Genomic DNA, 14,870 nt, shown 5'->3' with positions numbered 1-14,870 from the left:
TTGTCAGGTTTTTGTTTTGTTTTGTTTTGTTTTGTTTTGTTTGTCTTTGTGTCCCTCTAAATTCCATGAGGACAGAGACCAGATAGTCCTCATGAAACGCTCACCATTGGGCCTGGCACAGGGCGGCTGCTCAGTAAAAAGCTGTTTCCTAAATGGCTGAGTGGAGGATTCATGGCCGGATGGGCTGGCTGGGGTGTCAGATGTAGGAGCCGTGAGAGCAGCCATCTCTGCGCCACCACTGCCCTGCAGGTGCACGAGAAGTGAGGTCCTTCCGGGGCTCTGCTTTGAGAGACCAGCCAGAAGCCAGACAGGGGTGATGGCTCCATGGGCTTACAGGGAAAATGAGTCTCTGCTTAAGTTCTTCCTCACAAGGGAGGTCTACCCTTGGTGAAGAACCAGGAGACAGGGAGGCCAGAGTCACCAGAAACAGTCAGCTCCCAGTCACCGGGCTTGCCTGGGACGCAGAGAACCTGAGAGTTCACAACCTCAGAGAGGACAGCAGCCTGCTAAGTGGTGGCTGGGGCAGAAGAGTGCATAGTGGAGGCAGAGGAGGAGGAGAAAGAGGAGGCAGTCGGGGGGTAGAGAGGGAGGGAGAGGAGGTGACGGGGGTGGAGAGGGAGGGAGAGGAGGTGACGGGGGGTGGAGAGGGAGGGAGAGAAGGGGATGGGGGGTGGAGGGGGAAGCCAAGCCAACTTCTCCTTCAGATGCATCAGGCACAGTAACCAGGGCCCACAAAAATGTTCCAAAATCAGAAGGAAAACCATGAATTTCTGGGTAGGAGAAAATGTTTAAATATACACATTAATATGTTCATCTTTACATCAGCTCAGTCCTAAGAAATAATTTTTAATTTTTCTTTTTATGGAGGAAAAGGCCCAGGATCCAACAAAGTGAGAACGTGGCTCCAGGTGAAGGGAAGGGAGGCAGGGACAGCAGGGGAGGGGCAGGGAGTTGGTCTGCCCCAAGGGCGGTACCAAGGCCTCTCTGAACCTGAGGAGCAGCACCTGAACTCGCACACAGCTTCGCTTCCTTCTTCAGAAAGGACATCTGAAGAGGCGAGAGGGCACATGCTTACAGAGCTCCTGTGTCAGGAGCCTGCGGTGGTTAACATTTTACACTTCGGAGGGGTGACGGGCCATGCTCAGGATCTGACACCCCACTCTGCTGCCTTCCAGCAGCCTACCTTGTGCCAGTCACCTAAGCACTCCTCGGTGACACAAAATGTACTGGCATCTGTTGGCACTCCTCCCATCAAAGGATGGAGTCTAACTGGCCCCCATCCTCTCGAATATGGGCTGGCTTTAGGGACTTGCTTCCAACGATACGCCAGAAGTGATACTATGTGACTTCTGAGGCTCGATCACCAAAGGGTATACAGACAGGCACCCCCACCCCTACAACTGCTTGCTCACTGGGGCAATGGAGCCCTAGGCTACAGGTAGGCAGTACAGCTACCCAGTCACAGGGAGCATCCACAGAGCGATGGAGTGTCTCAGCCGCAGGCTGTGCGCTTCTTCTCACGCAGGTGCCAGATACGCGAATGAGGAAGCCTCCCAGATGATGCCAGCCCCAGCCACGGTCTGACTGCAACCTCACAGGAGGCCCATGGCAAGACCACCTAGCTGAGCAAAATGAGTGATTACTCCTGTTCAAAACCACTATCTGAGGTGTTTTTGCATGCACTAATAAATATTCCAAGCCTCAGTATCTTCGTCTGTGAAATGGGAATAATAAAAGTGACATCTTTACCAAACTGTTATACACATTCAGTGGAAGAGTGTGGGAAGGACTTATTGCACAGGGTCCTCACCCCAGTAAGCATCCAGCATATATTAATAAAAGCTGAGATGACCATTAATTGTTATTATGCCCATTTTTCAGAAGAGAAAACAGGACTCACAAGGGCTGAAGCAAATTGTCCAGGAATCACACAGGGAGTTTGAGCATAAGCTCAGATTTCAATCCAGGTCTGTCCAGTGCCTCACAATCTGATTCTGAGAACAGCTTCCAATAAAAGGTGCACGTGCCCCAAAGTGACTGTGGCAGCCACCAAAATCCTGTTGAAGAACTGCCATTTCAACGGTGGGACTGTAGGCACAGAGCATCGTCAGCCAAGTGCAGCAGAATCCGGGAGGTACTAGGTTCTTTCCGAGGAAAACAAAAGGAACTGAGGTCAGACGCTCAAAATGTCTTAATAACAATTACCCACATATAACTCACAGACATGGTTTTGATATCCATCATCTGGTCGGGTCCCCAACCCATGAGGATAGTTTTTATAGCTTTGCTCTCCTCTTTCATTAAAATGAGAGTCAATAAGGTGGTGAAACCTATGAAACGTGCCAGCAGGTAGATTAGTTCTGCCCAAAACTGCAATCATTTATGGACCTCCCAGGATTATTTATCTAATACATATATTCACTAAGTTTGGGGGTAATAACCTGGGAAAGTTTGCAAACAATTCCTTTATGTTCCACGGGGCTGTGATGGATGCATTTTATGAGCAGGAACTGTACTTACAGATCTGCCTAATAAAGCCCTGAAGGCTTTACTGTCTTGAAGTCAGCCAGCGGAGCTGTCATCAGCTTCACATGCATCTAGGAGAACCTGCTTGATAAGGTGAGAAACAGTCTGGAGAGCCAGGCTGCCCCAAAAGCTCAGCCAGCCTGACCAGGGCACCAGTCTCTTCCCACACTGCATCCCCATCCGGTCACTCACAGGCCAGGAGTAACTTCCAGGCGCCAAGCAAGGTTCACCTCAGGTACTGAGGATCCAGGGAACAGACAGTTGAGAGAAGGAGACAGAGCCAGCGATGATATCTCACAAGATGGTTTGGGCTGAGTGATGTATGTGCCTAAGTGTGTACTAGGAGCTCTGAGAACCAGGATGCAAGGCTTTCCTGGGACCTGAAGGTGCATTTCAGGAGCCCTGGAGCTCCAAACAGGGAACTTGTCCCCATCAATTTCCCTGCCCAGATCCTGACAACCATTCTAGTTTGCTCTCATAACTTGTTACTCAATTCCTTTCTCTGCTTGCATTAAACTTCCATACAAGCTTCAGAAACCAAGAAGCAAACAAAGGGGCAGACATCTAGGGGTCATGCCCAGCCCCCTGGCTCTGAGCCTGGCTTCGAAGAGGGAAGACAGATGCACAAGGAGAAAGCCTCATCCTCCATGTCTGGTGGGCAGCAAGGCAGTGTGAGGACAAACCGTCCATTTCCAGATGGACTGCTGCCAGCATTGGGCACGGGGCACTGGCCGGCCTCAAAGATCATGACCGACTCCAGAACGATTTGATGTCCTGCTCGGCCACAATTCCACTTCGCTTCTCTTGGCCTCAATTTTTTGATCTGTAAATGGGACCCATGGAGAGTGCAGCTGCATTCCTTCCCCAGGCCCTGGGGTGGGGAACCCTCCAGAGGGTGGCAATCTTCACCAGGAGGCTGACTGCCCGGGATGCCATGCCCTTGGCACCATCTGGCAGTCAGCCAGTCATGAAGTGGGCTCTCTGCCAGGCCCAGACTCCACAGAAAACAGCTAAGAATTTGCCCCCTGGCTTGTGGAACATGCTTTATCTCTCTCTCTCCCTCCTTCTCTCTCTCCTCCCACCCCACCTTAGCAATAAGAAAGTAAAGGTCAAAGGTAGTATAACCACCTGTGAGCCCAAGACACTTCTTCCCTTCCTCATGTTCCTCTGTCCAGCCAGGTGTGCAAAAGTGACTGGCCCTGCAGAGCATGTTGATTACAAAGCGAATGGTCACTGAGCGGCACCAGCCTTTGATTCCAGACCATGACCCCCTTTCCCACCCACTGAGCCCACTGCTGGGGGAAGCTGGCTGGTAAAGTGTGCCCTGGATTCTTTCAGCTGTGGATGTAGGTCTGGGAGCATTGTTTTCAGGCCAGGAGCAGCCTGAAAGCATTTGCAGAGGCACAGGGAGACCCACGGCTCGGTGAATCAGGCTGGGACACTGCCCGCTCCATTTCCTATTGGCTAGAGTCCATAACGGCTGGGCAGCAAGTGCTGAAGCCAGCAGCTACCTCGCTTTCCTTCCGAGCCCCAGCGGGGTTGGCAAAGTTGGGGCCTCGGCGGCAGGGCCCAGAGGGTCAGTCAATAGACAAGCAGAGACACCGCAATCAGAAAAACGGTGCCTGAGGTTACACCCGGGACAACCATGCTCATTTCTGCACAGTATTTTCCTCTTCAGTGTTTCACACATCTTCACTATCCTATAATATAGAGGGTATGGGTGGTCATAAACAGGGCTACCAGCTATTTTTTTTTAATGCAAACCCTCATTCAAACCCCTCCCACAGCTTCCTGTCACCTGTAAGATGTGGAACAGTCCTGAATCCAGCATTCAAGACCCACTCCCATCTAAGCACGAGTGACCCAGCCTCGTCTCTGCCCCGCAGCCCCAGCCTGACTGCAGACCTAAAACCCACCAGTCCCCTCTAACCGACAAGCTGCTGTGCTTCCACTCACACTTGCCCTCCTACGTGGAATGCCTTTCCCACTCATCTCTGCTCAAGAAATTCCTTCTCATCTCTCAGGGCTCAAGTCAAATGCCTCCATCCTCTCCCCGCCAAACCCATCTTTCCCATCTCTGCCTTCTCAGAGCATATCAATCTCTCAAATTAGCTACAGGTAGTTACATAACACGTTTTCCCCAACTGTTTCTGAATCCGTAAAAGGCAGGGAACGCCTCTACCTTCATCCTCCACACCCTGCTTTGCTAATGGCCTCTCAGTGAAGGCTTGGTCAGTGTGTCCAAAGCAAGCATCACAAAGAAGACCGATGCTGAGAGTGAAAATGCTTCCCTCCATACGATTCAAGGTAAAGCATCTGCAGTGCTAGACCCCAAAGGGTCTGGAGTTGTCCGGCCTTTTTCACCCCGATGCACTGCTGGGCCGAGTGGCCTCCAGAAAGCCAAGCGCTGGCCCCACATGTCAAGCACGTGTCCGATCTGAGAGACTCCACAGACCTTCCAGCTCTGCACTCAGCTCACCTTGGTGGTCGATCTCACAACAGGGTCCGTCTTTCCCTCCTCCTTGCCAAGGGACTGATACTTCTGAGTACAGTTTGCTTAACCTAGGCCCCAAGAGGGCTACTATTGATAAATAGCAATTTCGCAGTAGGCAGGGGAAAGAAAGGCCAGAGAAATACTTTCCAGACCACACCATTTCATCTGTAAGCAAGAGCGGCAGTCAGAGATAAAACCACACAGACACATATTGTGGGGACCGCAGTGGCTCGACATAGCAGGTGTCTTGTGAATATGTGTCCAAAGAGAAGGAGGAGGGATGACAGGGCCCTGGGATCAAAAGTGGCTGAGTTCATAGTCCAGCCCAAGGGGGATGCAGTCTAGATCCAGAAACTTCCTCTGAAATAGAGTTCTCGAGCCACTTTGACAATGCAGTCCCATGATGAGTCACCCCGTAACACGGTGCCCGAAATTAAAGAGCTGCTTCTAAATTTACTTTTACTATGGTGGTGGGCAGGCGCAGAAACAGATTTGCCCAAGTGGGCTGAGGAGTATCAGGCTTCGGGGGTTTTCAGCGTAGTGGTAGGATAGAAAACAGAGCTTCACAGGGCTGCTCCCCACCTACCAGGGTTGGCACCCTGCCTTGCCAGTCCCCAGGTCCTGTGGCTCCTCGGAGGGAATGCCTGGTAGCTGGGTGGGTTCTAGGGCTGTGGCACAAAGAGGGAAGCAAGGGGGCAGGTGGTGGCAGAGGAGGTGAGATGGAAGGCCAGATCGTGCAGGGCCCTGAGGGTCACCTTAAGGTCCCCAGCTACTGCCCTTAGAGGTACAGGGGTCCTGAAGCTCTCCCAGTGTAGGAGAAATGAGATCCTTTAAAAGGCCTACTCTAGCTACCATATGGGAAACTAACTGTAATGCACAGAGGAGGAGGAGCAGGAAGCCTGGTGAAAAGAGAGCCGAGTGGCTTGGCCAGCACAGCAGTGGATGAAGGTAGGGACAGTGGCCGAAGGTGGGGACAGTGGCCAAAGTTGGGGACAGTGGCCGGCATGAGGGCGAGTGCCACACTCTGGGTACTTTAGAGCAAGAAGAGGCATTACTGATCTGCCACCCATGAGAACCAGTGCTTCTCGAACTTCACTGTGCCTGACAGTGACCTGGGTGTAGGTTAAAAATATAGATTCTGGGCCCCCATCCCTGGGGGTTCTATTCAGCAAGTCTGCAGCAAGGTCCACTGTATGCATTGTAATAAGCTCACCTGGTATTTTCAAGGAAGTGGTCCCTGGATCACACTTGGAAAAAACCTGCAGTGGCCCAATCTTTGCACCTGAGACCAGTGAAGGGCCAGAGTGGGGGGTGTGGCTTGGCCCTAGGCACTCAGGTGAGAGGAGAGAGAAGGCCCCCTGCCTCCCAGCCTGGGTTCTCCCCACCAGCCCCAGCATGCCTCCAAGTCTGCAAACAGCGAAGTTCCTCTAGATTCTGAACAGGCTCCTTAAAAAAAGCAGAGGGTAACACTCCAGGCCCGCTGAAACAGTAGCAGCCTCTGACACACTACAGCTGTGTCCACCAATGCAGCCTCAATGCCTAGCAATTCCCAGACCAGAGCTAGTGCTCAGTAACTCTTTGTGAAACTGTTGCCCCGACATCTGCCTGAGGAAGCAATGATGGTGTGTGTGTGTGGCAGGGGAAGGAGGGGTGAATCCCAGTAATCAGACAGGACCAGAGAGAGGCATGCCGTGCAGAGGAGATGGCTCCATGCCTACACAGATAGACAGAGCCGCTCTCAACTGCCACAGGGACGTCCTCAAGCAGACCCGAGGACAACCGCCCTGGTATAGAAGCTGCATCTACAGAGACTCTTCAGACTGAAGCAATGTTATCTTGTCAGTAAAACTGAGACAGGAACAGTCTCGACATTCCCTTTGAGAAGCTGGGTGTATTTTTCCACTCCTTTTCAGAGGAAGAACACGGGATGCGGCTTTCACTTCTACCTCTAGACTTTAACACTGCAAAACTGGGCTTACTGTTTTGGAAGCATGCGATAAAGCCCTCTGAGCAAGTTAAAGGAAACTGTATCCATTCATAAATCATTTTAAACTTGCATGCAATGCTCTCCAGGTGCGTTCACGTTATTTAAAAATACAAGACTTACCAATACTGATCATTAAAAAATGACTGTCATTATCATCCACTTTCTGAATTAAAAGAATCAAGAAGTGGATCAGGGTCCCCAGACCATATTAGCAGATAGAGGCGGAGAAATGTGGCATGTCAGGAAAAATATACTGGGCATTCTGTGTTTGCTCTTTTGCTCGGTGATGTTAAATGAGGCACATATAGCAGCTCATCACAGATTATTAAGAAACAGAAGCACCTGGGAATACATTGATCGTCACAAAGACCTTGGGAGTCAGGTTTCAAAAATGCCAGTCCGCCAAGGCATTCAGCCTAGCCTCTCTTAGCCACCAGGAAGGACTTAGGCAGGTGGAGGTTTTCAACCACATGAAGTGCCATCTGCACCTGTCATAAGCCACATACAAAGACAACAAGAAACACAGCTAAACTTCTTCAGTGAGCCGATTCTGTGCTTCTTGTTGCTGGAAATGATGTGAAATCGCTTTCTACCACCATGCCCTGGATAGCCATTCACAATAATCACATCCAGAGGCCATGAACTTCTCTCTTCTTATCCCCTCTGGTGACTCTGCAAAGCTACTCTTGCATTTTCTACTTTTTAATAACTACACATATTAGAAATCTAGCCCCAAGCTGAAGCCACGGGGCACCTGTTCTCTCGAAGTTTGGGGGCAGAAGATGCAGACTCCACGGGCCGCACTGAGGACACGCACTGTTTTTCCTCATTTACCAAATCAAAAAGCTGGGCTGACTGCTGAGCTGTGGTATTTTACAGACTGTAGATGAATCCCAGCAGAGCTCTGTAACTCATTCTGTCTGCTTTTTCTCATTCATCACCTATCAAGAAACTTGAAGCCTTCTGGCACATAAGCAGCTCAGTGATCAGAGGAGATGGAAGGAGGGGTCTGTTGGTGAAGACGTCATTCGCATGACACGGGCAAGACCGGCATCAGAGATGGAAGCATCATCAGCCGCTAGCGAAGAAACCCAGCCCGAGAATCATTACCAGGATGTAAAGCCGAGCGATGGGGGCAGAGTATTTGAGGGATTTTCCTTTGCTCTTTGTAAATTGCGTGTTATAGACAGGACTCCGGAATCTCCAGTCCTGGGAATAGCGGATGCTGAGCCAGCTCGGCACACTGACGGCGAAGAACAGCAGTAGCTACACTCACGAGTGACATTCCGAAAGCCGTCCCCAACATCAGATGTGACGGCATTTCTACTAGGTGAGACCTACCTTTCCTCCCGAGTCCTAGAAATTCCTAAGAGCTGTAGGTGAACGGTGAAGGTCTTACATATGCGCCTCTGAATATCTTCTCTAGTCTGTTGTTTGGGGGAGGATTGACTCACGGACATCCTGGAGGAGAAACGGTTCTTTTGAAAGCGTCTGTTACTTTTATTGTGTCCCTTTTTTAGGAGCCAAAGCCTAACGACAACTTCTCAGACTGACGTCCCATAGGTCAGTTTGTGTTTACCTCCCACAGAACCCCAGGGGGATGAATGTGGGACCCACAGGAATTCTTTTAGCTTTTCCCAAAGAACTACCAGCACTAACCCTTTTGGGGTTTATACTGGCTTATGTAGGGATCTTTTTGGAAATAGACACATTTGGCATCGTGCAGTTAAAAGAAATCTAACCTCCTAACAAAAGTCCTGGGGAAGTTAGAAGTTTATTGACAGCAAAATCACCTCCGTATGTTACTGACGTCAAATCATCTGCATGCTTTTTTTTAGTGCCATGGTTATCTAGAAATTGGGGAGGAAAGACGCAATTTGATTGCCAGACAGACACACTGCAGTAGCAGTGGAAATGAGGGCTAGTGAGGGTTGATTTGAACCCCAGCAGAGTCCACTGAAAACCTTGCTTGGTTCTGCCATTCGATAATTATTAGAGACTGAGAAAGATACTTCAGCTCTCTGAGCCCGGGTTCCTCATCTAGAACGCAGGGTTAATAATACCTACTTTGCAGGGTTGCAAGGACAAAATGTTTAAGGCTGGTGGTTCCTTTCTCACGCCCTCTCTATCTGAAAATGACTGCAGCTTCACCAGGGGGCCTGACCTCAGACAACACACTTCCTTAGATGTTACAAGTGTGCCTGCATGCAAAACCTGGCAAAAATACCACTGCCAAATTGACAAACTTCTTTCTCACCACTTTCCAGCTTCAGCTGAGTTCAAGGCTATAACTTAAGCACCCTCCATTTTCAAAACAACTGCAAACAGTAATTACATACTTCCTCTTCTTACCTTCCAGGACTAGCCTGAGATTGAGGTATAATCTCCAAGTCCCCTGAACCCTAAAGCTACACAGATAGAACGTCATATTTTTCTTACCCCATTGACCCAAATTACATAATGGTTCTTGCATGGATCCTAGAGAGGGTCATGGCTCATTCTAGTGCTCTCAGATTTGTGGTGAGCCACTACCATGCAAGGGGACTCTGATAGGGAAGCTAGCATAATCACCTTTAAGATCACAGCTCCATTTTCCTTCACACATTCAGAGTACGGAGTCTCCACGTGCGGTAATAAATAGCACATCTTCTATAATCACCAATTCTTTATTGCTTATAGGAATGTCTAATTGAAATGTTATGTAACCTGAAAGTATAGAGCATTCTGGAGCTATTAATAACCACCTATATCCCAATTTTGAGGATTCTTCAAACTTAAAATTGGAGGGTGATGTCTGGTATCAATAAGACACGCACATATACATGCAAACATATACACCCATTGCATATATGTAAACCCAGACCCAGCCAATGGAAATGATTTGTCCAAGGCCTCAAAGCCAATTAAGAACTGGGTCAGGAATAAATTCCAGGTTTCCTGGCCTTTGGAAACTGTTCTTTTCCTCCGTACCCCGATCAGTCCAGGTATGCCTCCTTCACGGATGCAGAGGCGCCACAGCACTCAGGGTGAGTCCCCATGATGCTAAGTGTGGCAGCTGCAATCATGAGTGCATGGTCTCACCCCCAACTTCGAATAGTAAGCAAACAAGGGAAATGTCTCCTCGTCATTTTTTACTTATGATACATAACCCTCTCGTTCTCCCAAAGAAACCCAAGGCACTTAAAACATATTTTAACATGAGGCCATTATATGTATGGTGGGGAAGAGTTCAGCTTTAGAGATCTTACAGGAAAAAAAAATGTGGGTTTTAGACAACAAAAGAAGAATTTATTCTTGATTGCTTATTTTCACATTGGGAGGAAAAAAAGCAAAAATTATGAGAAGACTAATGAATTAAAAAATAAATATCAGTAACAAGAGTAATGTTTTGTGATGTAATTCAGCTTTGGCTGTGAGTAGTATGATCTATGACACAAAAATCATTATTTCATAATTACCTTAGCATTTTCAAAAGCAACTTAATTGTTTCTCTGCATTCATTTTCATTCAAAACCTTACCCGTTAATCATGAGAAGCGAAAACACACAATGCTGGGAGATTAATATCCCCACACAAGATGCATTATTTTTCCTTTGTAGACCCTATGAGCCTGTCGAAAATGAAAGCCTCTGGTTTTGTGAATTTCAAACAGTCACAAAACCCACTGAGAGCCAAGTTTCTGGGAAAAAGGTGGGACGTGCCTGTTTCATTTGGGATTCAGCAGCACTTTAAGAGGTTCATTAATCCACATCTTGCAAAGACCAATGACAACCCCATTAACAGCCCATAGGTCAAAGTGATGGATTTAGCTCTAATCCACAGCCAAAAACTAACTCAGGGTCTGAACATCCTTGAGGCCCACCTTCCCTGTCCCAGGCCCTCTGCAGCCAAGCAAAGGCAGGCTCTATGCATCCCTAGTATACTCAGCAAACAACGGAGTTGGGGGAGTCTGAAAAAATCACTTTATTTACTTGCAGTAATTGTTTGGGCTGGGAACATTTTACCTATGCAAATATGATTGACTCTTTCCGGGGAAGGGGCAGGAAAAGCTCCCCAGCTTGCTGCTTTCTAGCCTGCTGGGCATCTTGTTAATGAATTGTATGTCATCAGCTCTTAGGGGCTAATGCCATCTCTCCTCCTGAAATGCCTAACTTATCCCATAACCCCAATCTGACACCTTGGAACACTTTATAGCCACCATGTGTTAGCCCAGTAAATAATCTGTTAAGCACAGCTCAAGCTTCACCTCTTTTGGGCTGAACCTGAATCTCGCAGCTCCCTGGAATACCAAGTCTTCTTCTTGGAAATCAACAACCCATTCGGTGTAGAACATTAGTCCAAACGGCTGGACTAAGACACCCCAGCTCGGGCCTGTAACTTACTAGTTCTTTCACTCATAGAATCACTTAGTTGAAAGGGGTCTGCGGCGCCAGTCAGTCCAACCTTGCTCTTTACTAACAGAGACACCGAGGCCCCTTACTGCTAAGGGACTTTCTCTGCACAAATGTATGTGTAGACAACTGAACTCAACACTGTGACTCCACCGATGGAACAAGCCCCTCAGACCAAATGATTCCACGTGGTTTCCCCCTTCAGGATTAAACTACATGCATTTAAACAAACAGTTAACAGTGGCAAGCCAGGGAACTGGGGCATGCATCAGGCATCATATCTGCATTAAAACTCCTTTTCTTTTGGGCTGAGAAGTGTGAAGTTCTGCTGATACTGAGGGCTGGCAAATATGAACCAACACTGGGCCAGCACCTGCACAGATCTGGGATCAGCCCCTGCTCTGGTTAAGTAACCATCTCCAAGATTTGCAAAACCAGGAGCAGGTAACCTTGACGAGCCCTCCCCGCAGGGAAAGGTTTAGGATGCAGTTCTGAGGCCTAGCATGTGCTGGGCACAAAGGAGGAACCACTGTCCTTTCCATCCTTCAAGAGGCCTGGGAAAACAGAATCCCAGGAAAGAGAACACCTAAGAAAACGTATCAGCCTCTTACCTGAACTAAAAAGTAGCTTTACACTTGGCAGTACACATTAGGGGTTAGCAGCGACGTGATGGCAAGATGGACAAAAAGTGCCTGCTATCAGCAATTCATTTCATCAGAACAGAAGAAACTCATTGGAACAAGTATTTTCACACACATGGAATGACTCTTGAGACGGAAGCAGTTAGTAGAAGAAATGAGACAGGTGTGTTTGTTACAAAGGGATCAGTTTGACAGGGAAGCAGAGGACCCTGGTTTCCAATCCTTGTCTCCCACTTCCTCACCTTGTGACCTTCATTAAGTCATTCAACCTCTCGGAGCCTCAGTTTCCTCATCTGGGCAACGGAGAAACGGGGACCTATTTCCCAGAGCGGCTTTGAGGCACATTGCCCGGCATGGCCTGGACACCCACTAAATAAGTTGTTGCCCCCAAATGCTAAGTCTGAACCCAGCTGCATACACATGCCATTATCTAGACCAGACAGGTCTCCCGCCTGCATGTCAAGCCCACATCTTTGTCCAGAGGGCGGAGGAAAGCACCAGGTCTCCAGGGCGCCCAGGCAGTTCAGCCTCCAGGCGGGGTTTCCGGGCAGTGGAAAATGAGGGATTCAATCCGAAGCCCCGAAGGTTTCCAGGGTCCGGGTGGGAAAGGAGGGTAGGACAGGGACTCAGAGGCAGCCTCTGGCCCCTGCGAAGGGGGCTTTGTTCGCGAGGGGGAGGGCCTGGCTTACCGAGAAGCGCATCCGGAGGCGGTTGGGGGGCGCGCGGGGCACGCAGCAGAGCCACAGCCCGGCCCGGGCTCGGAGCGTCGGAGCCGCAGGAAGGCGAGGAGGAGGAAAAAAAGGAGGCTGCCGCCGGCTCCTGCCTCATTCTCCCGGGCAGCGTTGGCCCGCGGGCAGCCGCCGGATGGGGCTGGCCGCCGGGCGCGGGACCCCGTGCGCGCTGCTCATGTCCCCGTCTGCCGCTGGCGAGGTGTGCACGCAGCCGGCTCGTCTCTGGGCGGCACCCGGGGGCTCCTCATGCCCCGCGCCGGGGCTCGGCGGGAGGACCTCGGGGAGACAGCGCGGAGGGAAAGAGAAAGAGAGAGACAGTGTGAGAGCGCGCAGAGCTGCGCCCCGCGGGGGCCGGGGGCGGGCGGGTGCCAGCAGGACCGCGCTGCCCCACCCACCGCGCCTCCGCGCCCCGCGCTGTGCGCCCAGTGGGGCGCCGAGGCCCTGAAACTTTAGCACATGGCCGGTCCCGCGGCCGTGGTGGCCGAAGCTGCCCTGCTCTTCGAGCGCCCCCCACTGCTTCCTGCCCCAGCCCCAGAGCGCAGCTTACCGGCGGCGACCGCGACAGCGACCGCAGCGGCTGGCGCCCACCCGGCTGCAGCGGCGGGCGCCCACCGGGCTGCGCGCAGAGCAGTGCGCACCTGCGGGGAAGGAGGAAGGGGCTGGCGGCGTCGGGGTTTCTTCGGGTGGGGGGTGGGGGGAGAATGGACCTCGGCGGCAGCGATCTGCGCGGGTTAAGGCATCCTGGGCGGGGGCTGCGAGCGAGCCGGGTGTCCGCCGACCCGGATAGGGGAGGGTCCGTGCGCCCCCTGCCCCGCGGCGCCGCTGCTGACGACGCGCGCGGGCTTCCCCGGCCCCGGGTCTGCGGAGCCAGCACCGTTACCTAGCGACTCGCTCCGGGGAGCCCACGCTGACGCGCGCGACTAGCGGGGCTGCGGCAGCCGAGGGGCGGGGAGGGAGGGGAGAGGAAGCTCCAGTGCGGCGAGAACTGGCGGCTGCGGGCTGAGCTCCTCCCTCCGCCTCGCTCTCTGCTTTGGGGAGGGGGCCCGGGGAAGGCGTGGCCTCCGCCCGGCGCTGGAGGATGGGAGGCCTGCGCGGGGCGGGGGACCGAGGGAGACACTGAGATGCTCCTGTCCCCGCAGTGGGGGTGCAGCAGCAGGTGGCGGCGACGTGGCCCGTGGAGGCTTGGCACCCACAGGCGCGTGGGGAGCCCGCCCGGGCAGGAGCGTGGCGAATGTGGCTGTGGGCGCGTGGGTGTGCGGGACACGCTCCTCCCACGTGGCGTACATGGGGATCTGGGGACGCGGGTGGAAGACGCGCCTCCTCCTTTCTCTGGTCTCCCTCCCTCCTTCCTGGACATTTTGCTCCTGCGCTTTCTCTTCATCATGGAAGCCCAGGTTGCTCCGTTCCCCACTCCCAGTTCCTTCTATCTTCCAGGTGACAGGAGGCTAGCCCGGCAGCGGAAGGTAGTTACAGCGTGGTCAAACCACGACACCCCCAACCTCTGCCGCCCTTTGGCGCCTCCCATCCCACCCCCAGGTCCAGTTGCCTGCCTTGTGGGCCCTGTAACCTGCCTCGGGGCGCCTTCCGCTTTCACGACTTGGGACCTCTGACACAGACTTGGGTTCAAATCCAGGCCCCTCCAATTGCTTGCAGTACGTAGGACGTTTTTACCGTCTTCAGTAAGATGGAGTCTTTGTCACCAAAGGTAATAGCTAAATACTAGTACCTAAAGCCTTCCATAAATGTGAACATGGTTTTCTAGAAGCTAAGCAGACTGTCTCCTGGTCTTCTGGGACCTCAGGAAAATACGCCCCAACGTCCAGAGAAGTGATGCAAGTGCCGGGAAACGTGGGCAGAGCAAGCAGCCACCATGGCCTCTACCAACGAGGAGGGTAAATTGCCCGGATCCGCTTGGTGCCTCAGAAGCAGAGCTGGGGGAAGAACGCAGACATCCTGGTTAGCAGGTTCCAGGGCTCCCTGCTGGGCCCCTTCCCCAGTTGGGTGGGGCAAGGAACCTTCTGCCCCTACTTCTCAGAAGATCCTCTTGCCTACGGAAAGGCTACCTGCCACAGAATAGGACCCGCCTGCCACCTCACCCAC

At 51.7% G+C, this 14,870-nt stretch overlaps 1 protein-coding gene and 1 long non-coding RNA gene across 3 annotated transcripts in view; one reads left to right on the top strand and one right to left on the bottom strand.

The window, feature by feature from the left end:
• LOC120363957 (protein TUNAR) overlaps positions 1-13,714 on the bottom strand; it is a 48,859-nt gene extending 35,145 nt beyond the window's left edge. The window contains exons 1-2 of one of the 2 annotated variants that reach the window (XM_074393571.1): positions 13,318-13,714; positions 12,729-13,046 (exon numbers count right to left, since the gene is read on the bottom strand). In XM_074393571.1, coding sequence (XP_074249672.1) covers positions 12,729-12,740 — 12 coding nt within the window. In that variant the 5' untranslated portion in view covers positions 12,741-13,046; positions 13,318-13,714. Of the gene's footprint in view, positions 1-12,728; positions 13,175-13,317 lie in introns of those variants that run through there. The other variant, XM_074393570.1, reaches the window with a different exon arrangement.
• Positions 1-14,870, top strand: part of LOC141582669 (uncharacterized) — a 530,026-nt gene that overhangs the window by 214,823 nt on the left and 300,333 nt on the right. The gene's annotated exons all lie outside the window — the stretch shown is intronic.

Source organism: Saimiri boliviensis, chromosome 2 (genome assembly GCF_048565385.1).
Source record: "Saimiri boliviensis isolate mSaiBol1 chromosome 2, mSaiBol1.pri, whole genome shotgun sequence".
In the NCBI taxonomy this organism is placed as follows: Eukaryota; Metazoa; Chordata; class Mammalia; order Primates; family Cebidae; genus Saimiri; species Saimiri boliviensis.
The sequence above is the reverse complement of the archived record's forward strand: the minus strand, read 5'-3'. Positions and strand labels throughout refer to the sequence as shown.